Source organism: Schistosoma haematobium, chromosome 1, assembly GCF_000699445.3.
Source record: "Schistosoma haematobium chromosome 1, whole genome shotgun sequence".
NCBI lineage: Eukaryota > Metazoa > Platyhelminthes > Trematoda > Strigeidida > Schistosomatidae > Schistosoma > Schistosoma haematobium.
The window spans coordinates 5,524,561-5,552,472 of NC_067196.1; the positions used below are offsets into that span (position 1 = coordinate 5,524,561).

Below are 27,912 nucleotides of genomic sequence, written 5' to 3' on the forward strand. Positions count from 1 at the left end.
AATCCTTAGATTTAACTGAAAAGAAGCTTTTCTGATATATTCAAAATAACCAACAGACAAAAAAACACCAATTTTACTGCGTTTTGCAGAGGCGATCGCTACCAAACCTTCCCGACGTGACCTATGTATGCGAAAGGAAAGCTTGATTAATCTTTCCCTGTTATGATGATTGGATATTTGTCTAAATAACCTTCGTTAATTTTAGTCCTTATTCAACCCTGTTCCAAACCTTTTATTTTTATTCTTCTGATATTCATCTTTTATATAATATGATTTATGTTTACATATTTGTTTATTTTTCCATTCATTTTTTTACTTTCATATAATCTCTGAATTATTACTTCCCAAAATAATAAAACACAAATCAATCTTCACTCTGTTTATTCATATAATTTGTGTATTTATTCTTCTGAATATTATGATCTTGATTGCATTTCGAACATTTATCTAAACTTCACAAACTTACTTAAATGAACGATGAAGTTGATGTTAGAAAACTAAAGTTTGCTAAACATTTGTTAATATTTATATTTAGATTAGATGGTGTTTGGAGGTAGTTGACAAGAAACCCTGCTCCCGAGTTCCGTGCTACTTGGCACTCGTCAGCAACGTGTGCCTGTAATCTTGAGGGGATTGATGCTCACTGACGGATTCGATCCCGTGTCACCCAGCTTCACAGTCAGAGACGTTGCCACTATGCTATCGGGGCCGTGACCGACATCCTGTAGGACTGAGATGTAGTCACAACTGATTAATCACTGGGTGGTGATCGATGTCATGTGTCAAGTTCTCTTAATGCAGATCGAGTGCTATCGAACAAGTTGCAATGTGGCCACTAGTTTAAGGTTTCCTGTTGACTGCCTCCAACCACCATCTAATCTCAACATAGTGCACGCAATGTCGAGTCACCTAGACTAGTGGCCACATTGCAACTTGGTCGATAGCATTCGATCTGCACTAATAAGGACTTGACACACATGACATTGATCACCACCCAGTGATCAATCACTTGTGATAACTATATTTATTTTAATAGTTGAGATCACGAGTCAATTGAAACTAGACCACCATGGAAAACCTGTAAACACTGGATGGCCGTTTCGTCTTTTTGTTGAACTCAGCAGTGCGCACTCACGATCTCGCTTCGCGAGATCGGAACCCAGGACCTATCGGTTTCACACGAAAGCACTTAACCTCTAGACGACTGAGTCAGCCGTCATCCAACGGTGTTCACGTCTAACTTCAACTAACACAGTAGGATGAAATGGTCGTCCAGTGCTTTCAGGTTTTTCATGGTGGTCTAGCTTCAAGTGACTCACGATATTAATAATAACAAGTTTACGTTGTATGCAACTATGAAATAGAATGAATTCATTTTATTCCCCAAACTTTATTACCCTTTCTTTGTTTAATGATTTTATTTAGATATTTTACATATCCATTATTGATCACCTTTGTAAAGGCCCCCAAATGCCCTGGTACGGCCGAGAGTAGGGAGAGTCCGCTCTCCCTCTCGAAATGCTCTCACATGGCCACGCGTATATAGCCTTTGTCAGGGAAGTCCTACTCATTGCCTTCTCGTGGCAGGGGTGTTGTTTATGTAAATGAGAGGACGAAAAGCGAACGCTCGGCGCTTTAACCGGATTCGAAACCAATGGTGCACATGGACTCCAGTATGCTGAGGGAACAAATGGCGTATGAACCGTTTGTTGGTCACCGGCTACCATGGGACTGTATCTCCTTACGATGCTCCACTGCCTTGTGGTCGAAGGCTCGGGGTGTCGCCCTCTAAGAAAACCACCTGCTTCAGTTTGGGCACCTGGGCAGTATCACAGCCCTCACACATATCGAATGAGATTTGTGTGGCGCATATGTATTTGGTGCCTCTTTGTACCAATATCTATGTATTGAAATAAATAAATAAAATAACCTTTGTAAAGCATATTACTTATCTATCTATATGTTGTTTTTTATATTACTTCAACATTCTTATTGACATAACAGATAGATAATTTTTTATCTTTTCATTCCTTCAATTGACTAACAATAACTAGGCAATTTTGTATCTAAAATGAATATATATATATATATATATATATATATATATATATATATATATATATATATATATATATATATATATATATATAGTTTATTTCGTATACAGATTTTGTATATAAAAGAAAAATAAAATAATAATTAATTATTTTATTAAACTGATTAATTAATCAATTGATGAATGAAATAAATTTTTCATAAATAAATCATTAATTAATTGTTTATAATTGATTTTATCGATTTTTGATTTTTTACTTAAATTAATTGATTTTGGCATATCACCTTTACTTATTGGTAACCAATCAATATTCATATTTTCAATATAATCCAATGATTGTTGAATAGATAATTCTTTAATTTCATAATTTTTCCAATTCAATTGATTAATAAATTGTTCATATTGTATTAAATTATTCTGATTGACTAAACTGTAATTTAAATGTAAGAAAGAAAAAATATTAATATTTATGATTTTAACAAAATCAAAAACCGTGTAATTAAAAAAAGGGTAAATTGAGTTGTAAATTATTTATTTATTTAAACACGTAAACATAGGTACAACAAGGCACCAAATAAAGATATATGCCATATAAACCATTTGATTTGTATGAGAGCTGAAATACTGCCTCGGTGACCAAACTGAAGCAGGTGGTTTTCTTAGGTGGCTACACCATGAGCCTTTGACCTAAAAAGTCTGATCTACAAGGTGGTGGAGTAACGTTAGGAGATACAGTCTCATACTAGTCGGTAACCAACAATTGGTTATATGCCATTTTTCCTTCAGAATCATGAAGTCTATGTGCACCACTAGTTTGAAATCAGGGTTTCCCAACTCCTCTAGGTGGAATGTCTATGTCCACCAACTTGGTTAAAGCGCTAGACATTCGCTTTTTGTCCTCTCAATTTCGTAAATAACAATAATGCCGTGAGAAGACAGTGAGTAGGACTTCCATGGCAGTGGTTTTATGCACGTGACCATGTGAGAGCATTTCGAGATGGAGAGCTGACTCTCCCCACTTTCGCCCGTACCAGAGTATTTGGGGGCGGCAGAGGTAGAAATGAATGAGCACCGCTAGAACGGTGAAAAAAACTTACACTTAAGGGTTTCCACACCGTAGAAGTTTGGAGCGAAACGATCCTCAAACCACTCTGGGTGGTGAGGGAAGGTTATTTACAGAAATAAATGTGTATACAAATGCTTGCAGCCTGCCTAATAAGATGGCGGAGCTCAAACCAGTGGTGGACACAGAAGACTTTGATGTGATTGACATTTCAGAAACATGGTTAACGTCAGAAGTGTATGATAGTGAAATTCAGTTGCTTGGTTCCTTACCTAGCAGGACTAATAGACTAAACCGTAGGTGTGGTGGGGTTATCCTACACACGAAAAGCACTTTAACCATACGAGCTATCGAGACAGTGGTACACGACTCAGAGACATATGAACTGGTGCGCTGCATGGTCAAATGTAAGCGGCAAGATATTGAATCAGTTGTAGTATACCGCAGTCCAGAATGTGTAGTGGGTGACTTGCTTCTAAGCAAAATTAAATGCTGGTGTAATAGGGGTAAAACCCTTATAATAGGCAACTTTAATGCACGGTACATAAATTGGGGAAGCTTAGAAGTAGGGATATCAACATCATTCGATTGCGGATTGTTAGAAACTGCGATCTCCCTAGCTTTATTCTAGCACATGTGCACCATTGGTTTGGAATCAGGGTTTTCCAACTCCTCTACGTAGACTGTCCGTGTCCACCAACCCGGTTAAAGCACAGGACATTCGCTTTTCGTCCTCTCAATTTCGTAAATAACAATAATGCCGTGAGAAGACAGTGAGTAGGAGGGAGAGCTGACTCTCCCCATTTGGGGGCTGTGAATTATTAGTTTGTAAATATGGTAGAAGCATGATTTCACTGTTTCATATTGATATGGATTTTACAGGTTAACACTAGCTTTGTACTCATGCGTTTGTACATATGTACAACTGAAAAGTCCAATAAATAGGATGAAATAGCTACTCGACTTTCCTTATTTTTCAGTGGTTTTTCAAACATTTTTTACTTACGCCTGTCACCCCTCGTGGAGGAGAATAGGCCGCCTACCAAGATTCTCCATCGAACTCTGTCCTGGGAAATACTTTCCAGTCCTTTCTAGTTTCTGTTCATCTTTTTCATGTCTGCTGCCGATTCCCGAGGCAATGTGTCCTTTGACTTTTCCGTTTCCATTCAGGATTCCAAGTTAGCGCTCCCCATTTGATGCAGTCTAATGATTTTCGTAATGTGCGTCCTATCTACTTCCGGCGTCTTTTCCTAATTTCTTCTTCAACTGCAAGCTGGTTTGTTCTCTCCCACAGTAGGTTGCTGCTGATGGTATCCGGTCAACGGAGTATCTTATGTAGACAATTGTTTATAGGTACTTGTACATTTTTGATGATAGTTGTAGTAGTTGTCGATGATTCAGCCCCATACAGTAGAACTGTTTTGATGTTTGTATTGGAGATTCTGAAGCTGCTGTTACATTGTTTGCCTTGACTTGCACTTGTTGATATGTATAGGATATCAGGGTCTGACAAAATCTCAGCACGGATTCAATAAGCCCGTTTGGCTTTTGCCAACTTACGTCACCTATGGCGAAGGTGAGACACCCGTCTATCAATTAAGGGACGAGTATACTGCGCAGCAGTTCGTTCTGTTTTACTTTACGGCTGCAAAACGTGGTAATTTAGAGATATTCGTAAGCTTCTAGTATTTGACCACAGATGCCTTAGAAATATTGCTCGCATCTGCTAGGATCACTAGGTATATAATAGTGTAGTTAGACACAGGGTATTAGGGAGTGATGGAAAATCAGTTGTTGAGGCTGTGAATCTTCATCGACTGAGATGATTGGGCTACGTTTTATGTATGCCTGAACACCGATTACCATGTGCAATGCAAACCGGTGTTCGGGATGGTTGGAAGAAAGTTAGAAGCGGCCAAACCAAAACGTGGCATCAGTGCTTGAAGACATTAACTTCTAGTCTGAGCCATGTTGGTAGATGCAGACTACTTGGTTGGGATCCGAGTGACTATCGTAACCAATGGTCGGAGACTCTTGGTGACATGGCTCGGAATCGATCACAATGGCGCCGGTGTATACACTCTCTATCTTCCCTTAAACTAAGAGATTAAAATCCCTTCATATCTTTCTTTCTGCTAACTAATTCTTTCTTCCTGTACTATATTCTTATACACAATCTTTCTTTTATATATTACCACCATTGACTTAACCACTCTTACGAATCCGGTGTTCATCTTGTTGTGCTAATGAGGTATGGCAACTTGGACCGATGCATTTATGTGTCAAGTCTTACGTTGTGGCTGGCTGACTGATTGATGGCATAGAAGGGCTAGGTCATCTGTGAAGTTCAAATCTAATTTATTCCGAGCTGTCCATTGTATTCCGTGCTTTCCCTCAGATGTGGAGGTCTTCATAATCCAGTCGACCATCAGGAGAAAGAAAAATGGAGAGAGTGAGCAACCTCATCTGACACCGGTCCTCACTTGGGATGTGGTTGTCAGCTGTCCTTCATACATGACTTTGCAGGGTAGTCCGTCGTATGATTAATGTATGATATTGACTATTTTGAGGGGAATGTTTTCACGCATATAATCGATTTGTGGAATGCACGTAACATATATCTTCATTTCCGATGTTGTCCATTCCATCCGTTTCTTTCCGAAACAAGTTTTTTTTTCTATCATTAATAATTGTATTAATTAGCCCTCCTTCACTTTCGTATTAGTAGTCTTTTTCTTTGGTATAGACGATATGAAAAATGGCAACTTGGATCAACATACATTTTTGTCAGATCCTATATTTTCTTAACTGACTGGAAATTTATTCATTTTTGTTGACACATTTTGATGAGAAAAATAAGATTATACATATCTCTTAACGTAAACCTTGTGATGATCTTCAACGTTGTATTGCTTCTGTCTTATTTATTATCAGTGATTTGAAAAGAAAGCTTATAATCCCATTTCAATTAGTTGTTTGTTTTGAATCTAGTCTACTACTACGGTATGTTACTGAGATAATACCATTTTAAAAAACAAAAAATTGATTTAATTTCAATGAACTGGTACATCCATTCTGTGAAATTCACTTAAACGACGAAGTTAGAACACCATTACTCAGTAATTAATTATCCAAATATGTACATCATCAGATATATGATTACAGTTGAGTTTACGAATTGATCTAAGCTATACCACCACGAAAAACATGGAAGTACTGGGCGACCGTGTCGTCCTAGTATGAGACTCCTCAGTAGTGTGCATCCACTAGCCCCCACGTGGGAATCAAACCCAGGTCCTCCGGTCTCATGAGCGAATGCCTAACCTCTTGACCACTGAGTCGGCATTATTATTAACTGTACTGAGAATAGTTAATATTTTTATTATTTATATCGATATAAATATCAAATATAAAGTAATTGTTAATTTCACTTGTGATAGATAATCATTTAAGGCTTTATTATTTAATTAATTCTACTTAACTGATTCTCAATATTAAAAAAAATGTTAGTGAATATGTTCGGTGATATCAAGTTAAAGTTTTGAAGAATATGAAATGGATAATTAGCAAGTAAAACTAATCAAACAGTACGAAGGAGACAAGTGCTCCTCACACTCCACCCGGCAACGGATTAAATTATTTATTATCAAGTCATTTACAAACAGTTAGAACAACGATTTACGAGTGCATTAAAAAATGTAAAGCTAAAGTGTGATATCAATGAATCAAATTAATGAAAAAATGAAATTTAATAAGTACAGTTATGGTGCTTTCTGCAGATAATCCCCAATGATGCTAAAGTTGTTAAATAAAGTTCAGGACTAAAATCATTTTACTCTCCCTCAAACTACAGATTTTTAATCACGATATTAAGGTTTGGAAAATAAACAACAAATAAAAAGACTTATTTAGATGGTGGTTGAAGGCAGTCACCAGGAAACCCTGGACCCGGGTTTCGTGCTACTTGGCAGTCGTCAGCAAGGTGTACCTGGCTGGTGACCAATGTCATGTGTGTAAAGTCCTTCGTAGTGCAGATCACCACCAAGTGATCAATCAATTGTGATCACATCTCAATCCCACAGGATGTCGGTCACGGCCCGTATAGCACAATAGTAACGTCTCTGACTGTGAAGCTGGGTGACACGGGATCGAATCCGTCAGTGAGCATCAATCCCCTCAAGATTACAGGCACACGTTGCTGACGAGTGTCATGTGGCACGAAACCCGTGTTCAGGATTTCCTGATGACTACCTCCAACCACTATCTAATCTCACAATAGTGCATGCAGTGTCGAGTCACCTAGACTAGTGGCCACATTGCAACTTGGTCGATAGCATTCGATCTGCACCAATAAGGACTTGACACACATGACATTGATCACCACCCAATGATCAATGAATTGTGAAAGAAGCTTATTTGTTTTTCTGACATCAAGTGATTGTATCTTGAGCCATTTGTCTTTTCATATCCTCATGTTGAAAATAATCTTGAAAATTGTGTAATATTCTAGAGTTATCAGATCTCGAAAAGATACGAAAAGCTTTATTATCTTGATTTAGCAATAAAAGTATTGTAATTTAAGTTGAAGCAACATTCATACCAAGTTATTCATAGCTGAAATGTCTTGTCAGAAAATGTTATATTAATGTTTATAGTCACGTGAAAATTATATTTTCACTGAACTATTTACAGAAGGTTTATAGACACATGAAAATAAGCGTTTTTACACAACACCGGTTTTAACTAAATGTCAGCTAGTTGCTCACTGTTTCAGAGACATGAGATCGCACAATTATAAAACTCAATTGTAAAAAAATACAACAAAACAAATGAGTTAGTCACAGTGTATTGAGAATATCTGGGAGTTGAAAGTTGGAACTATTGAATAGTGAATGTTTCAACTACTAGTGTGGTTGTAATTGAACTCTGTTGAGTAGTCCTAAACTGTTCAGTCCTTCATTGTATTAAATAGTTCTCTAGCTGAAGTCAATATTTTATGACGAATATTTTACAAAATTGACTTACCAATTCATAAGTGAATTCAACATGTCATCAGGTAATGGTAGGTGATGCGCTAAACATATGCGTCTTATTGCGTGACGGTCCATTTCACCTGTTTTATCGGCATCTTGTTGGCGACAGGCAATCATTAAACTGGAGAAATCTTCAAATGCTTTTCTACGAAGTGTTTGTTGTGCAATCCCAAGCAAAATTTCAAGATTTATTTCCTTGGATGGTCTAAAGTTAAAATAATGATTATAATTAGTAAGTGAAACTGTTATAATTTGTCGTTTGAATGCTTCTTGTCTTGGCTCTTTTAATATTACTTTTTTTATCTGGTCATCGCTGATTGTTATGTCGGAAACGCTTATCACTTACACTCGGAACGAGGTACCTCTGCAATTCCCACGACGTGAAAGTAAGAACACAAAGACTGATATAAGTGATGATTTATCAACCCCCAAAACACGGCGACGACAACAACTCTAGTAGAAAATACACTCATTTATATATTGATTGTACACCCATTGTGATTTATAATTGGGATGAAATCACACATGAGAAACATACTTAGAGTTATAAGAAATCACAGGCTGAGCATAGTTCATGTCAACGGAATACAAAAATATCGTATACTATACAGAATAAAACATCATACGAGAAAAGAAAAGAAATACTACATTGAGTAACCATTACATTGAATCAAACGGAAGTAATCTTGAACAAAACTCATAATGAGTAAATCAATCGAAAATTGACTATTCTTGCCATCATATCAGAAACAAACTCAAATGGATGCGAAATCACATTGTTCTACCTAATATAGTCTGTATGCCTTTTTAAATTTTCAGTTACCACCTCTGTGATATACTCATACCAACTAAATTGTGATTGGCTGGCGAGAAGTTAGTTTTTATTGTCGACCCATTGTCATGTAATCTATCAGTCGACCGGAACATGTTTATAGTATTGTACTTCGATCTTTTTCTTTTACCTTCTTTGCCAGTCGGTCATTGAATCAAGTATATTCTGGATCATTCAATTGGTATACTCTTGCATATTACTTCACCCGTGTTTTAAATCACTCATCACTTGATAATTCATGTTATTGTCTTACTATCATCATTTATTTCTCAAGCTGCTTTGTGATTACTGTCATTTTGTCTGCTTACATGACACAAAAAAGCTTATACATGTTCGTTGCAGTTGGTTATGCTATAAATTGTTTCATTTATTCTTTTTCATTGTATGTATGTGTTGGTGATGTTAGATCACCAGAACTCACTTGGTAAATGACTTATTTTTATAATTCTATTTTAAAAATGTAAATTTTTTTGTTTCCGCGCCAAAAACACCCATTTTTCACCTTCATATCGTATTTCCCACTTGGGAGGAACTTAAATGCTATCGGTTCGTTATCTCTTTTAGTATGCTATTTTGTGCCATTTCTGAAGGACATTCTTATGCTGTATATATACGCTTGAGTTGTGCTAGTTGTTATTGTTCGAGCTTTTGGATGCTTGTGGAATATATTTCCCCGTTTCGAACTCGATCTTCTTTCCCTAGTTAGCGGGGCTTGGATGCGTCGGAATAACTAGCTTATTGGTCATTGTATCACAGTGTCTTCGTTTCGTTCTCAGATTAGGTAAACTCGTAATCTTTTCAAACATAGCAGTATGATTATGAAACATGTGTATCATTAGTTTCTATTACTAAACTGAACCACTTTATGCATGTTTCTCGTAGAACCACATTCATAAAACTGCAGCTTTAGAAAATCTATGTGCATATATAAATTTTAAAGTGTATGAAGTAGAATAAATCTTACTCCAAAGCATATAACGCCGACAAGATGTATGATTGTCTTTCAAAGGTCAAGGATAATTTGTGAAATCATAAAGTCTACCTGCTTTCTCATTAGATATCTAATTAAGAGAGCAACAGGATTGCTTTGACTTTTAATCAGTTTCTTTTGTCATATTCTATTCAGGTATAAATAGACTATATACAGAATACATTAAAACAAAGGTGGACAAATGATAATCTGTGAGATCGTTTAGAAACATGTGCAAATAATGGAAAGTGAGATGATTCGAAATTATTTTGTGTAAATATGATAATTTGTATAACATTCTTGGAAACTAAGATCTATGCATAAGTAAACCTATAATCAACTTGATGGAATCGTGATTAGCAAGATGAGTCAGTCAGTCAGTAAGTACGTACGAAGTTCTACGTAATTGAGAATTCTCATTTACAGCTGACGGTCAGCCAACATCAGCCATAATGCCAGAACTCTATTTAACCAAATGTGTGGATGAATTTCGCGCAAAATTCATTACGTGTTATCTCATATCTGATTGATCTACCCATAAATTATAGTCTCGCCGAAAAAAAACGATCATTGTATGTTTTAATAAAAAAACTCACTTACCTAACACCATAATGTCTTGCCAATGTACCCAGTTCATGGGTTGTTAACGCATTCTCTTTACCAGTCAACTGATTAATTAAATTTATCATTTGATCAAAGTCAAATGTCCCTGTATCATCTGGATCTTGATTTACAGCATACTTGATAATTTCATCACATTGTTCATTGTTTAATATTGTTATTAATTTATTCAATATTAATTGATAATCAGCTTGTTCAAATTGTGTTTTATGTTTCTCCATGTAATCTAATGTATAATCATCGGCTTCAGTTAATTCAAATAGAAATGTATTAAAATCCAGTTTAGCACCAACATATAAATCGGTTGGTTTGTAATATTCCATTGGTTTATTATCAAATAATTTACTGTCGGGTTTTTTTATTTTTGATCGTTCTAAGAATAAACCACCTTGAAAACCTTGAAATAAAGAAGAATTAGTAGGTGAATGAGTGAAATTGTATTGACAAGGGTGAGTGAATAAATAAGTTAGATAATTGGGAAAAGAAACGAGCATCAATTTTTTTTTTATCAAGATGATCATATCTCTTGATATTAGAGAAGATGCAAATGGAGTCATATTATTGGGGGAAAAATTAGAAACTCAACTGATTAGCTCAGCAAAATGTTGTACTATGAGTTAAAGACTCACGTAAAAAGGATAAATGAAGTAACTATACCTTAAATAAAAATCGATCAGTATAGTGAAATTAACAATATTTTAAATGTAGTTATCATCATGAACCGATATTCCTTAGACATTGGTTGAAAATTCAAAGTACACTGGATGCCGAATTGGTTCTATAGTTCTCGCAACTAGTACGGAACAGTTTGACCATTTGACTCAAATTCAGTAGTTTACCTTTAAAATGGCATTCTTGATTATTATCTTATGACATTGTTCTTTGTAAAACCTACAGACTCTACATCGGACCTCATTCGGAATCTAAAACAAAATAGCTATCCAGTCTTTGTTAAGCGTTTTAGTAGCTCTCCAGCTGATGCTAGTTTGTAGTAATAATCAGTTTTGTGTTTTAACACTTAGACATTTGTTTTTGGTCTTCATGATTCCTCCACTTTTGAAATCCAAATAAAAGACAGAAGTTGGGAAGTTTAGAAGAAACTTTACTTTGAGGACTTTTTATTTATAGGAACTCCAGATTCTAGAAGCTACTAAAAATCATACTGAAATTGATGAAAAGTATAGTAATTGTTCGACCTGGGGAGGGATGTGTAATAAGTCGCCAAAGTGTTCCCAGTATTTTCCCGGCTTTTGAAGACACCTTCGAGGAATTATCAAGTTTCTAACAAACTATTTATTTAATTCATTAGTATTTTTGTAGATATCCTCTTACTGATTATTTAAACTTGACAGGTTATACAGAAATATTTAGTTTGTTGTAACAAATATCAGGGTGGTCATATCAAAAGCTGTCACGGTAATATGGCTGTAATCCTAAATTAGGTAGCTCTGAAACGGTTTTAGTTTCTGTGACTGTCTGCTTAACCGTAAGAGTTTAAACATATTACGTGTCGGTGCTTACACGCGGCCTCAATATTGAATAGTAGGTAATATTATACATGAGACACGCTATTGAAAGAAGCCGATGCATGACTCGAGGTCTTAACCTACATATCCTTTCCTGGGTAAAAAAAAGTGAATGAGTTTATCCCCATGGTTTATGTTGATTATAGTTCAGTTTCGCAACTACTCACTTGGATATTGGGTTTAGTATACAGTGTGAAGTGTATATTGTAACTGAATTGGACAGTCGGATAGAATACTATCTGGCGATCTAAACGATAACATGGATTGCATTACTTGAGAAACAATATAAGCACATATGCTACGATGAATGTAATCTAACTAAATGATGATAATATCAATAATAGTTCCGTTAAACTAACGAAAGAGTTAAGCTAACTTGTTACGTGTACAAGTTGTAAGAAAAGTCTTGTACATATCATAGAATGAATGACTCACTATTTAATCAAACATAAAACTGTTACTGACAACAATACGACCAGTAGTAATACTTAAAATATACATAAAATTAATAATTACACTTTTCCGTTAACTGAAATAAAGAATGAATTTTGTTATGAAACGATAGTTGATAAAGACTATAAAGGATGAAAGAACTACTAAACACATAATGCAGATTTATATAGATTTAGTTCGAAAATTCTGATTTCTATTGTCACTATCATAGTTAGTAAATGAACATCATGAAGCACCATATATATATATAATAATGATTATTGAACTTTCGTTGATTTTATATTATGTATTAAAAATTTTATCTAACCATGCTGGATAGAGTCCAAGAAATCGACGATGAACATACTACATCATTCTACTGTACTGAACAAGAACACGATTGGGGATAATCAGATGTATTTGACACGAAATTACGGAACATCTCACTTAAATCTGAGAAACATATAGTGAATACATAATTTGAAAAACATCATTTCATTGTCTCAAACTTGACTGTTACTTTTGCGCATATCAGTCCGTTGTCTCAGATTTCATTGTTCATGCATTTTTATACCAATTGATTTCCATTCCGTTCCCGTTCTTTCCTTCTCGATCTTCTACTGAAATACGTTCTATGCCTGACTACCATTATATACTCCTTAACCCACACCACACTACTTATTTACTTATACTTATTATAGGAACAACTGAATTTATAAGTACATATAGACGTGTATAGAAAGTAAACAACAAAGTGTATAAACGATATACAGTTTGAGTGAAGTAAGTTTTCCATCTATAATCTTTCTTAGTTTTCTTGTTAATACTTCAATAATTGCAATCTCCTTGAATTGAAGCGTAAAAAAATAATAGTTGCTTATGTTGTTGCTTATTCATGCTGAGTGATTTTCAGTTGCTACTTTGATTGTATTAACCTTGGTAAATTCTTCGTACAGAGTCATGTGTACTAATGTTATTAGCTCTTCAACAGTATTCCCTGTGTCTACCCTGACTTACTAAATTCTGTAGATGAAATCCTTTTTGTACTGAAGGGAAAGAAAACAATTTAAGTTAATATATTTTTCAACATGTGATATTTCATGTAAATATGCTTGTCCCATTCCTGTCATCTATTGTTCTTAATATTAAAATATCGAGAAATGTCAGAGATTCAAATTTTTCTGATTTAAAAGTAGATTTGATTTAGGGATTGACAATAATAAAATCTCAATAGTTGGGATCATGAATCAATTGAAGCTAGACCACCATGGGAAACCTAGGAGCACTGGACGATCGTTTCTTTGTATTGTGGGGCCTTTCAATACTTCCACGTTTTCCATGTAGGTCCATCTTCAATTAACTCATGACCTCAACTACTGAAATGAAAATATTTTAAGAAGCTTTACACTTATGTAATAAAGTTTTATATGAAGAATTTGTATAGTGTAATAACAATGATCTCTTTAAGATCTTTGATATGAAAACTTCGTTTGTTTAAAACATATACGTATAGATAACTTTAATAGTTTAACACAATTCGAATATCTCAGCAAGTAGTCTATCAACTTCGAAGATGAAATAGCCAGACTCGAACCTTAGAATAATGACTAGCTCTTTTTTGGTTAAAAATTAGTTAATGAGCCACAGTGAATTGAAGACTTATTAAATATTTAGGGTTTAATAAGTTCCATTTTAAGAAACAGATCAAAGGATACAGTTTGAATAATGGTTGGCAGTGTGTTTATTTATATCTGGGATCCATCAGTCGGATACATTAGAAGTGTAAACCTTTACTAGTATTAGTGAATAAAGGATTGAAAAGATTGATATTCTAAAGAATAAATAATCATCATTATGATTAAGAGGAAAAGATTAGAAAATAAAATATCTAACCTGAATTCTTTTGTTGCGGTTCAAAAATTGAAATTGTATCATCTGACAAGTAGCAACTAATCACAAACTGACGATCACGATCTGTCGGTCGGTCAGACAATAAACGTCCAGCAAAACGTAAAACATGAGATTCTAAACCTTGACGGTCTAATTCCATGAATTTTTTAAAATTATGATTTGGTGCTTTTGGTATCAAACTATAACAGTTAGCTAGTGAATCTTCATCAGTACCCCAACCGTTATATGGTGGAATTTCACGTTTCACAGTGGTGATATGATCTTGAAGCTTAGGTTTAACTGGGGTGAAATCTTCTGCAAAGAATTAACAAAATTTAATCGTGATAAATCATAAATATTAATTTTCAAAGAGAACTTGTACGATTTTTGTATTGTTTGCATGGATCTTCCCAATGATGTTTAGAACTGCAATTGATCAGTTACCTCAGCTTATAGAACTTAAATCAGTAGGTCAGTCAGTCAGAAACAACATTGGACCTGTTAGCACTGTGAATTAGATCAGGTCCCCACAACTTTCGATTTAGAAGATAATAAGGAACGAATAAATCTGTGCCACTGAAAATGACGTTGAGTAATGTTACCTTAGGACTTTTGGTGCATTCTAGAATTATCTGACAGTAGTATTTTACGAGTAGAAGTATAACCCTTTAGCTATCACATATCTGCGTGAACCTCTTCATGTTTCTATTTTGCACATGTAATTTGAACTAATGACCCTAAAGCTAAATTATGTATAAACATGGAATAGTTGTAATTATGAGTGTCACTTCTATTCTATTTTTCATTAGAATAATTCGGTCAGTCAGCAACAATGTAGGGTTTCGTAGTACATACATCAGTTGGAGTTGCCGTGAATGACTGACTGCCGTGCCACATTAGCACAGAGATAAAATTGCCTATTCAAATTTCATAGTGGTAGAGTTAGTACAAGTATAAGCAGTAATCGGAAAGTTTAGGGTTTGAAGATATTATTCAAGGAGTATAATCCAGTGAAATAAATTTGGGAGGAGAAAAAGGGACATGAATAATTCAGAAGATTAGAATTTGGGAGAACACAAAGAGCGGATGCACCTGTGCCATTGCAAACGATTTTGAGCCATGTCATTCAGGGTCTCTAACAACCGGTTGCTATCGTCTCGCAGATCCCAACCAGGTAATCTAAACCTACCAACATGGCTCAGTCCACTTGTCGGTGACTTCATGGATTTGTGCCATTATTAAGTTACTTAAATAAATGGACTCAATACAGCCTTGATACAATGAGTTTAACTAGTCATGTAGACTAAAAAACATGAGATACTGTTGAAATAATTATATAAATAGTTTTAGCTACTCGTAAGTAGCTTACTTTGGAAGTGGCTAACATCATGAACTAGTTAAAGCTAGACAATAAGCAATAACTAGAAATGTGTGAACAGCTATTTCGTCTCAATATAGAACTGCTCAACAGCATGTATCAGCAGCTTTATCAAATTTCAAGTCTAAGAACTTCAGGCTTCGCTAAGTGAGAGTTACGCTTATACTGCTAAGTTGGTTTTGGATTTTATTCGTAATATTGAGTGATCATCAGCCATTGGGATCCATGATGCCTGTCTCATATAACGTTATAAATTGTGAACCTGTGTGCCCTGTTTACTGGATAACGTAACGATACTACCAATCAGAGAGCAGCGAATTATCGATCGAACCAGTGACACATAAAACACGTGCGAGCAGCCTAGATTCCTTATTGGTCTCGCTTCCTGTCAGCCCAGCCAGTTAAGTTCAGAACACCAATCTCAGCCTCTGTAATATGAATCATTTATTTCAAACATACTGGGTTTATATACCAACCAGACAGATCACAACGTACCATGAAATATGAAACAACATCTGCACAAGAATTAGCCAAATGCGGCTGTGAATGAGGAAGTTATTAATTCATAGACAGGCCATAACTCAAGAATGGTAAATCGTATAATAATAGTTCATAAATCAAAATAAAACTCATAATAAGCGGGACATGGATATGAACAGTTTAGTTACATAACAATTACATGATAAAAATATACCCATAGTATTGGTCCATAAATGGATCCCAAAAATTACCATTCATCATTCTTATTGGGATATAACATATAACAAAGTCTGTAGCCACTGGAAGTTATCCAATGCTAATGATTTCTAGAAAAGGACGAAAAGTTGTTAACGGCATATTGCTTGTTATTGATTGTCTGACTAAATTTGGTCAGTGATAGATACTATCGTCGAATAGAACCATCTATACAAATTTCTCATACTGTTAAGTAATTTGAAATGATCTATCCTAATATGGTATGGGAATGAGTTGGAGACATAAATCATGACCATAACAAATTTGTCATGTATTGGCATCAATATAATTAGTAATCGTAATGCAAAGAGAAAATTACTGACTTACGTATGCCGTACTTGATACGGTAATACTCTTTGGTAAATTCATCACAGTCGCATATTAAAAACTTTCTACCATAAACATTAATATTTGCACCGATTGTTAAATCATGATCTTTGTAAAAGTTATCTTTAGGTGCACCAAGCTAGTTTTAGTGAGATGAAGAAATAAGTGAATCATTTATTTTAATTATGGCATACCATTAAAATAAAAATTATAAACGATAAACAAAGACAATGGTTAACATTTTGTGAAAAGGTACATTTCCTAAGTTTATTTTTCATCTCTTTTAAAATTGGATTAAACTGTTAAGCAAAAGTCCTCAAAAAATAAATGTTATTTATTGGATTCTATCAAGAGTCAATATCGCTCCCAAATGTCCTGGTACGGCTGAGAATGAGGAGAGCCAGCTCTCCTTTTAGAAATGCTCTCAAATAGCTACGTGCATACAACCACTGCCACGAAAGTCCTACTCATTGCCTTCTCGGGGCGAAGGTGTTGTTTACGAAAATGAGAGCACGAAAAGCGAATATCTGGGGCTGTAACCAGGTTGGTGAACATAAAGGGTTCACATAGAGGAGTTGAGAAACACTGATTCCAAACCAATGGTGCACATGGGCTCCAGTATCCTAAGGAAACAAATGGCATAAGATGGTGGTTGGAGGTAGTTGACAAGAAATCCTGCACCCGGGTTTCGTGCCACTTGGCACTCGTCAGCAAGGTATACCTGTAATCCTGAGGGGACTGATGCTCTTTGACTGATTCGATCCCGTGTCACCCAGCTTCACAGTCAGAGACGTTACCACTATGCTATCGGGCCCACGACCGACATCCTGATCACCATCTAATCTCACAATAGTGCATGCAGTGTCGAGTCACCTAGACTGGTGGCCACATTACAACTTGGTCGATAGCATTCGATCTGCACTAATAAGGACATGACACACATGACATTGATAACCACCCAATGATTAACAAGAATACAGCGCTTATATGGATATTTTATAGGTCCTTGAATTGAACTATTTGAACTGATTAGTATAAAAACGGAAGGAATTCTGAAATAGGCCTATCCAGATCATATAGAAACCTGAGCAAAAACTTTTTCTTCTTCCTTTTTTTTATATACCCCTGTGAGCCAAGGTAATTTTACATTGGTTTTCAGGAGAACCAGACACTATCCAGACTTTCATGTGACAACCTAAACAGCACAGGTCAATTCCGTCTAAAAAGACAGCCAGACACCCTCTCCCAGGCCTAAAATTTGTAGCCGAAATAGTACGGCTTAATCCCGTTTCCAGGAGGACCAGACACCATCCAGGCTTAAACTTTATAAACCGAGCAGTACAGCTCAATACAGCCTCACAGGAGAACCAGACACCATATAAGCTTTAACGCTACAATCTGAATGATACATTTCAATCCTGCGGCGCAACCACACAGGTACTAAGCACCCTGGTGGACCGGAGCCAAAATATATACTTAGTAAATTTCTATTATATTGGTTAACACCCTAAAATGTTAATGTTGGATAAGGTCATTTCCTAATAAATCTATAGAAATAGTAATAATTAACAATTTATCATAAGCTCATTCCATCAAGGAATATAAGAATAGGTTGTAATAAAACCATTTATTGACTTTTATTTTACTGATGTAAACCTTATTACTTTCAAACTACTTAAATAACTTGACACATTTGTATTTTACTCTAGTAATATCATAGTAATTAGATATTTAGTAATGCTGTAAATATTTATTACATTTTAATACTTTTGATTAGAAACTAAAGTTTATGAAAAATGCCAATTATATTTGTAAGAAATGATTGAGTATAGATAGTTGTATATTTTCAGTAAGAAGAACCTATGACCTTGATTTGTTAGTCTAAGACACAGATAATCTTTAACAACTGAATGATAACCAAACATAAATTTCACTTATGGCATCAAGTTTTAGACTCATTTGTTTAAACCTATTCAGATCTACTTATTGTAAAGAACAGTCTACTGACTTTTAGTAATATTATCTGTAAACTGATTAGGTGTTGAAAATTTGCAGAACATTTATCATATAATCCGGTTACTCAAGTAAAAATCAAGGTTTTAATTCCTGTAATATACTAGATTTCTTTGCATAAGTTATTATTACTATTAAAGAAGTATTCAAAGTGATTTACCAAACAAAACTATGTCAATGGTTAAGATCATGAGTCAGTTGAAGCTAGACCACCATAGAAAACCTGGAAGCACTGGACGGCCGTTTCGTCCTATTGTGGCACTCCTTAACAGTGCGCATCCACGATCCCACCCCGCAAGATCCGAACTCAGGACCTATCAGTCTCGCGGGGCGGGATCGTAGATGCTCACTATAGAGGAGTCCCATACTAGGATATAACGGCCGCGAGATTCGAACCCATGACTATTTCAGATAATCAATTTGATTAAACACTCGGTAATGACTAATATGACAATTTCAATCATACAACATAGAATTTCCACGAATGTATTTACATTTATAAACAATATTTTAAAGAAAAATGGAAAGTTTCGTTTTTTTCCTTTACTATTACCTTTAGACTATCAAGTATATAATGTCCACCTCTTTGCGGATGACCGAATACATTTAATAATGTTCTGTCAGTTACTACACCCGGCAATGGTATTGATGCAATTGTACGTGGTAGTTTTTGACGACGTAAAAAGCATGGTACAGCATCACGACCTGAATTAGCTGGTATAATTTCACGTATTTCAATTGTATCATCGGCTACAAAAGACAAACCACGTTTTAGTGTCAAATGACAAAATAAAGAGTTTTATGTTTAAGTAAACTAAAGTTTAAACTTTTTTTACAAAAATAAAATCATTCAATTGAAAAGTAAATTGTTTTTGTTAAATGGTTTGTTGAGAATAGTTTTATTTAAATACCCCTTTCAGCACAGAAAGTGTAAAAAAGATGTAGATGATGAACTTTGAGACTTTTCGTCTGTTTCCCGAAATTATTAGATTTGGCTGCTGGTAATTTCAACAAGCTGGAAGACTTATTATTCATACTATTAAGTATACAACCACCATCTACTTCATAGACAGTTAGTGATGTAGAACATTGTTTTTTGATTGACAGACTTCTTGATTATTATATAGAAATAAATTTGATCAATTGGAGCTGTAAATGATAAATTACCGATCGGTCTTAAGATATCTATTAAATAGATCTAGATAAATAAGACCCCTGGTCAATTGAATAAATAAGGAAGTAAAACTATGATTCATATACAGAAATTTGAACCTGTAAGGTATAGAATCAATGATTAATTATAAATGAAAGTCAAGGTTCTGAAAACTGATAGGATGATCTTTCATTTCTCTCTATTAGATCAATACATCAAACAAACAAACATGTACTTAAAAAAGCCTATTCATCATAATTACTTATTAGCTTACCTAGAAAATAATTTAATATCATTTCTCTAGGATCACCATAAAGTGATTCTGTGTCATCCCAAAAACAGAAAAATCTCAACACATGACGATCATGATCAAGAAATTGACGAAGTTTATCCATTCTTTCATATGGTCTAAGTGGTTGCATACTCTCAGTAAACTAATATAAAATGAAGATAATAAATACTTGGTAGATTAAATTTTTACTTTTTACAGTGTATATAATAATGAAATGAATATTGTAAAATCTGGAACTTCTTCCAAATCATTATTAATTATAATTTTTTGTATAATTATTGAATAACCCAGATTACTATTTTGGTGTGAGCTACTTATATCCACATAAGGAGTATATAACGGTGGTCAGGCATAAAATGTATTTCAGTAGAAGATCGGGAAGGAAAGAACGGGAACAGAACGGAACGCAACTGGTATAAAAATGCATGAACAATGAAATCTGAGACAACGGACTGATATGCGCAAAAGTAACAGTCAAGTTTGAGACAATGAAATGATGTTTTTCAAATTATGTATTCACTATATGTTTCTCAGATTTAAGTGAGATGTTCCGTAATTTCGTGTCAGTTACATCTGATTGTCCCCAATCGTGCTCTTGTTCACTACGCTATGTGTATGCGTTCCATTCTCAATAAGATTTAGATAAACCTATAAACTTCTCTCATAGGATTTATTATTGCTAGTTTGTCCACGGTTGATCAGTTACTGTCCTACCCATTCAAAGCCACTTTCGGCTTATTTATGTATTATTGCGATTTATCACTTTATGGTGTGATGTGACATTTATTTCTCCAACAGTGAACAATAAATTTATATTTTTTTGGTTTTCCATTATGGATAGTACTTTTCCTATTTCTCAAGATAACAGTTTTACAAGAAACATGCTACTGTTTATAAAAGCCTTAACAGAATTCAATTACATGTACTTAAAAGTGTTTTAATATAACATATAGTGATATAATAAAAATAATATAACTTACCGTTTTTACAAGATAAACTAATTAAAACGAAATAAACACCTAACCTACTTACAGCTTTACGATGAATACTGTAAGGATCATCTGGTATTGATTCTGGTTTACCTAATTTTATACCAAGTTTGCGTAAAAAATTCGATGTAAATTGATCACAAGAAACAATTCGAAATGTTTTACCATAAGCTACAAACTCTGTTCCCACATTGAAATCATGCACAGTATAATAGAGATGTTCATTTGGTACAGGTTTGGAAATACGGTGCCGTTTAATAATTGTTCCTTGATAAATAAGTAACATCAGAATAATTATTGTTGGATCATTTTAATGTATAATAATCTTGAAAAATTGTTATTGCAGTGACAATGAAGGGGGTGTTAATCTATCTACTGATCAGCTTTTTCAGGATAACACTCAAAATATTTTTCATTTTCTGCTATATAAGATAGTTTTTGGAACTGATATAAATATAACTACTCAATAGCTGAATTCTTTTTTTCCGAAACCTTACGTTTTTTTAGTATAATAAATCAGTTATTTGAGTTTACGGACCCTATTGATATATACGCAATTCTAGGATTGCAAAGGGCATTTAGAATAGGACGGTAATATATAAAAAGAAAGGAATTGCTAAGCACTGTTTTATATGGTATTTCATTGAGTTTTTCACGTCAGCATTCTGAAAAATTTATCAACACCCCAATTTATGTTGAATATTTTATTATCCCACCCAGTATCACCTCAGAAAATAGGCACTGGTAAGTTATGTGAACCGAAAAGTTCAAAACTAGTTGAACTAGTTTTAAAAACTCAAAATTAACTTTACTCACTGTGATTTGTGCTTTGTTTAAAAGAAAACATACTTTATAGAAAGCTTTATGTGGTATTATAACTCTAGCTATAAATTAACATTTAGCACAAATATCTCAAAATTCAATGGAGAGTACATGATGTGAAATAAAATCAAAGACAGAGAAAAAACCAAACAGACTGCACGATACAGTTAAGAACGAAGAAAAGTGGCAGATTAAGACAGGAAGCATTTTAAAATGGAATTAAAAAGCAGAATCAAATCATAGCATAAATTACCCTGAGCCATTCCAGTGTTTGCTATACGTGGCTCAACGACTTGTATAGTGTCATCCTCTGGGTAAAATAAGATTTTACATTTTCTAATACGATATTGTTCTTCGCGTCTTTCATTAACGGACTCTTGGAAATAAGCATCAAAGGATAAGGCCTAGTCGTAAAAGATCAGAAAATAAAGTTGTTTGTTAGTTGAAAACGTGGAAAAAGTAGGTTGATAAAAATTGCCGCAAACAAAAACGATCGATATAAGTCAGAATTTTATCTAGAGTGTGATGAACAGTAAAATAATTCTACATCATTTACTGTAACAGTAAGTTTCCATGACGGTCCCGGTTATTTGTAAGTAAATCCATAAGCTTTGTTCGATCCTCCAGATATTTTAAGAAATATGACACATACGTGATATCAAACATCAAATAATAAATATAAATGTTTCAAATGGTCCCTAACTTTTATCAGATCGATACATTTAATTCTGCATAATGTGTATTCACACATGATAGGTAGGAAGGTAAAAGTGACCATTACATCTATTTAATTATTCACTTACATTGAGTCAACAGTCACCATGACCTGGTCAGTCTAAAACACATTTAAATGTTATCACTTTCTACTTAACTCCTTGTAAAAATGTAGGAGATGAATTTCGTATTATTAGGATATCTGCTAAGGTTCACATGTTCCTGAACATTGCTCGCTTAAGTTTACGCTGATACAAATTATGAAGAGTTTTATTCCTAACTAGATATTTTAGTTTTTGTGTTAAGTAGGTACTTACAACACACACTTTCTTACTCCAATCTTTTCACATGTCCGAAACAAGTATGTTCAAAACGAGTCCAAACATACTACAAATGGGAGTTACAATAGATGTAATAGGTAAGATCCTACTGACTCTATGTCAAAACACACCAACTCTTGTACCTTATAATGTATATAATTGCACGTATTCCAGTCTCAACAGACTATAAGCACAAACAATTATAGTGTCAATGCCGAATAAAACGTTTTTGCATTCATTGATGAATAGAAAACCCAATTACTGGCACAAATATTCACTTGAAAAGTTGCAAAAGAACCATAACATCGTTATAAAAGAAAGCTTTTCTAAAATTCTATGTAACTAACAAACCTACTGTTTGCGGAATACTTTCCTTAACATTTGAATAATTACTTGGAAATGGGACTAATTTCTTTTATATCACAAACAAAACTGAGCCTCAGTCTTGATCCTTCAAACAAGGGAAATTTTTCAAGCATAGAGTTTATTTTTCAATCATAAAAGGAATAACGGATTTCGAAAACTGAAAATTGAGCATATAAATATTAAACAGTTCAAAACTTAGTGGGATTTTTCATGCCGTTCTTACCAAAAGTAAAATCACAATCTCCACAACACTATACTTAAAAATATATATTGAATAATTGAAACAGACTCATATAAATCATGAGCACTGACTCAAAAAGTCTACGTAGATAACCAATGAAGAAAACCCACAACATTTGAGCCAAACACGAAAGAGATGGGCGAACAAGGAAAAAAAGATCAATCTACATAGCTCATAAAACATGCAAACATACAGTTGATATAGAAGTTGAATGTGTTAGTCGCAGTTTTATGATCATTATAGTAAAAAAAATTGGAGTAGCTTATTTTCTCCTCCACTTTCTAAGTTGATGAGACTGTAAAATACGAAAACAAACCAGAAGATCACATAGGAGAATAAAATAAAATATTATTGATTCTGAAATCCCAATATATCTTAAACAAGCCGGTACAAACTGACCGTTTTCTTTGTTGCAAACTTTTAGTGTTAGAAATAAAGTTCTGGATCTGTAAATAATTAGCTAACTAACAACCAAAATAGGATTTATGTGGTGTACTTTAAAGCAGATTGTGAACCTCATATAAGAACTTTGGAAATTAAATAAAACTCATTGGTAATAAACTTTTTGTTCGGGAAGGATCTATAGTTCACCATGACCAAAACATCTTTAAATTAAGAAAGGAGTGTTCAGAATTGCTAGTTTTGCAACATTTATTTATTGTTGATCGTCCACCTTTTATTATAAGTATTGCGAAATACCTTTGACTTACCACCACGTACCTATGTATTTTACTATGTATTTGATGAATTTAACATGGCATTTCCGCCTTTTTCGTACCTGTTTATCAAACGCCAGCCATGCGGGGAACTGACTACCCATTCCAGATGGATAGACGCTGGTTGGTGCATCGATTCTTTGTCCTGGTAGCTTTTCTCCACCAATCCCTGGCTTGTCATCGCCATGCATATAAGCTTTATCGCCTTCCAGTTTTAGGTAATGTGATTTGTGGAACTTTTCTTTCCCAATCTTAAGAAATACATAAGAAATATAAGTTTACATTTCTATTAAAACTATATCCAGGGAGAAATGGTAGTGCCATCGATAAGGAATAAAGTTCGGCCCTTTCTATGTTTGCTCCTAGCCTTAGGGTGTCTTGTGTGCTTGGGAAGCGTTAGGAACAATAAGCCCAGTAATCTAAAAGGAATAACGAAATAGAGGAAACGTAGACCAAAGAATAATAAAACTCAGTTACATATAAAAAATATGAGTCAATCAAAAATATTATAATCTTCAAACTGAGATATCCTTACGATCAAAGTAAGAAGTTTATAGTGTAAGACTTCAAACGTGTTATAATGTATTTTAAAAAAACGCGTATTCAACTCTATGGTGCTCACCGTTTAAAACAAAAAACATGATAAAATATAATATATTCGCGAATTATATGAAAAAGGATGATAAATTTATGAAAATAGTATGTTGTATATAGGGCACGTAGTATTGATGGGCGAGGAACGAAGTACTTATTGAGCGCGTTTTAAAAAAGGACAGGGATTTCGTTACTGTAAAGAATAAACTTTGCTTATAAGTATTTGTTGCGTCAAAAGAATTTTTTAAACTTAAAAATTATCTATTTTAGTTAAGGTTTAGAATTTTCTTGAGATCCGTTTAGTGGTACTCTATGTCCATTAGGTTATCACACTAGTGTTCATTTTGTGTATTTTTCAGTAGTTTACACCTTTATATCCTTTTTAAATGTTTGGCTTTATTCACAAATGTGAGCAGTCCTATTCTTCTTTCCATGTGCAGGAAGAAGTGCAGACTGATGTATGCGAAAGTGGCTCTGTATGATGTGAAGTTTTTAAAACCCTACTGTATACAAAGGTTGCTCGAAGTCTAACTCCCATTGACTTTACATGTTGTGCTGTTCGAGCAATGCGTCACGGATTCAAGAGACACGTAGTTTTTAGGTGTTGCCTAGCAAGAAAGTTGGTGATCGTTTGTCTACTATCCTGAGAACTGAAAGCGAAGAACATAATACTGTGACAAGTGATGTTGCAGCAAAAGCTGGACGCTGGAATGCGAAACATCAAAAACCGAAATCTCTTTTAAACAAATCAAACATGAAATACCACTGGACACTAGCTATAACAATTATTAAGTTTTCCCTGCAGAATCAAACAAATCTGTTTCCATTTAAATTATTCTCGAAGTGGATGTCTCGACTGCGAGGAAATGAATGCCTGAGAGGAAAAACGAATAAGAAAAGACTTTGGTGCACTTACATTCTTGATAACAAATACTCACTTAAAGCGAAACAAACTTGACTCTGTGAGGATTGTTGGGGACGATAGATCCCCAAAACTCATATTTTTTAATTTTATCGAATAAATGTTCAAATATTTGTATGGGACTCAATTGATGAACTTATCGATTAAATGTGCAAACAGGTCAATTGATGAACTATCGATCAAATGTTAAATAGCAGTCAATTGACTAACTTATTGAATAATGTTTAAAAATTTACCATGACAATATCGATTGTAAATATTTGTATAAATACGCTTGATTTGTGTGCTTGACCTGACTTGGCATCTGCTGTTCCGAATAAGTCAAATGAGTAGTAGCGTTCAAGCTTAATGAACCCAACAATTTGGCGACGGTGGTTTTTCATTGATGGACCCTTCCAAACTTGAACTGTTACTTGAGCAGCAGCTGAAATTGATGCAAATGTTGACGGAGACCAAGGTTGCGCCTCCCTTACAGCCAAGCGCGTCTAGTTCAACCACGAAACTATCGGTAGATGGCACCGCAAATAGTATAGCTGAATTCCATTATGATCCTGATGCTGATGTTACTTTTGAGATGTGGTTCAAGCGTTATGAAGATCTATTTAAATTTGATTTCGCCAATCAAGATGATGCTTGGAAGGTGCGGCCGCTACTTCGTAAATTGGGTGCAACTGGGCTGGACGAGTATTGCAATCTGGACCTACCTTTGAACCCACGTGACTGATCATTTGCAGACACAGTTCAAACATTAAGCCAACATTCTGGCGATAAATCATCACTGTTTAATACTCGCTTGAAGCTAACTATGAACGAAGATAATGATTTTCTTACGCAAGTGGGCGTCGCCAACCGTGAACGCGAACGCTTCCCGTTAAAGTCCTTGACTGAAGATCAGCTTAAAGCCCTGATCCTTATTTGCAGCCTGCGGCACCAAAAGTTCAGTGACTTACGAACAAGGCTATTAGTCGGTTGGATCAAGAACCGAAACTCACCCTGAGTGATATAGCTGATGAATCTCAACGTCTCAATAATCTGGTCCACAGTGGTGGGTCTAGCCGATCTGAAGTACGAGCGGTGCAACAGACACCTTACAAAAGCAAATATGTCCCCGCTTCTTCCAGTCCATCCCACTCCAGCTTGAGACGACAGACTAAAGCAACTCCTCCTGTTCCTTGCTGGCACTACATTCGGAACTGCCCATTTAAGCAACATCGATGCAAAAAGTGTAAGGTTATTGGTCATAAAGATGGGTTTTGTCTGAGGAAGAAGAATCCAAGTCAATCGAGAAATACCAAAAAGACCCTTCCTTGATCCCCCACCTATTCATTGACCTCAGTATCTTCGTGTCAAAGCTCATCACCAGATGAGAGAAACTTTATTACTGTTAATATTAATGGGCATTTATCTAGAATGCAAATAGATACTGCATCAGATGTCACTATCCTCTCTCATAAGACTTGGACCAAAGTGGGCAGCCCAAGCTTGCAGCGTACGACGCAAAAGCCTCGTACTGCGTGTGGTAATTACCTTCACCTGTTAAGAAAAATGGAATGTACAGTTACCTTCCGTGATTCGGCATTTGTTGGGGTATGTTACATAACGCCAGCCGATCTAAATTTGCTCGGTTTATACTGGTTCGATCACTTAAATTTAGCTGATGTCCCGTTGAATACCATATGAGACCTGTTATCAGAACTCCAACTACGACAACAACCACATGACTTGGAAGCATATACGAGGAACCTAACGACGCAGTTTTCAATTATTTTCCAACCTGGATTGGGTCATTGCTTCGCCATGAAAGCAACACTTCGATTGAAGACTGGGGCTGAGCCTGCCTTTCTCCCAAAAAGACCTGTGCCTTATGCAACATTACAAACAGTAGATGTAGAATTGAACCGCCTTCA

The 27,912-nt window shown here is 34.8% G+C and overlaps 1 protein-coding gene across 3 annotated transcripts; it reads right to left on the reverse strand.

Annotated features, from left to right (window-relative positions):
• Positions 1-2,193: 2,193 nt before the first annotated feature.
• On the reverse strand, positions 2,194-25,094 carry EFHC2_1 (EF-hand domain-containing member C2; the record flags this gene model as incomplete). Of its 3 annotated transcripts, none has more annotated exons than XM_012940467.3 (12): positions 25,025-25,094; positions 24,772-24,908; positions 24,552-24,740; positions 22,386-22,536; positions 21,354-21,577; positions 20,304-20,463; positions 19,430-19,626; positions 16,864-17,002; positions 14,427-14,738; positions 10,555-10,972; positions 8,145-8,357; positions 2,225-2,486 (listed from the first exon to the last, which is right to left on the reverse strand). In XM_012940467.3, exons 2-12 carry the CDS (start codon positions 24,811-24,813, stop codon positions 2,225-2,227), a joined length of 2,307 nt encoding a protein of 768 aa, XP_012795921.2. In that variant the 5' UTR covers positions 24,814-24,908; positions 25,025-25,094. The 3 variants fall into 3 exon arrangements, with proteins under 3 accessions (XP_051072993.1, XP_012795921.2, XP_051072994.1); XM_051217415.1 differs by lacking the exon at positions 2,225-2,486 and adding an exon at positions 2,610-8,099; XM_051217416.1 differs by having other exon boundaries at positions 2,194-2,486; positions 24,552-24,908.
• Between the last annotated feature and the right edge of the window lie 2,818 nt (positions 25,095-27,912).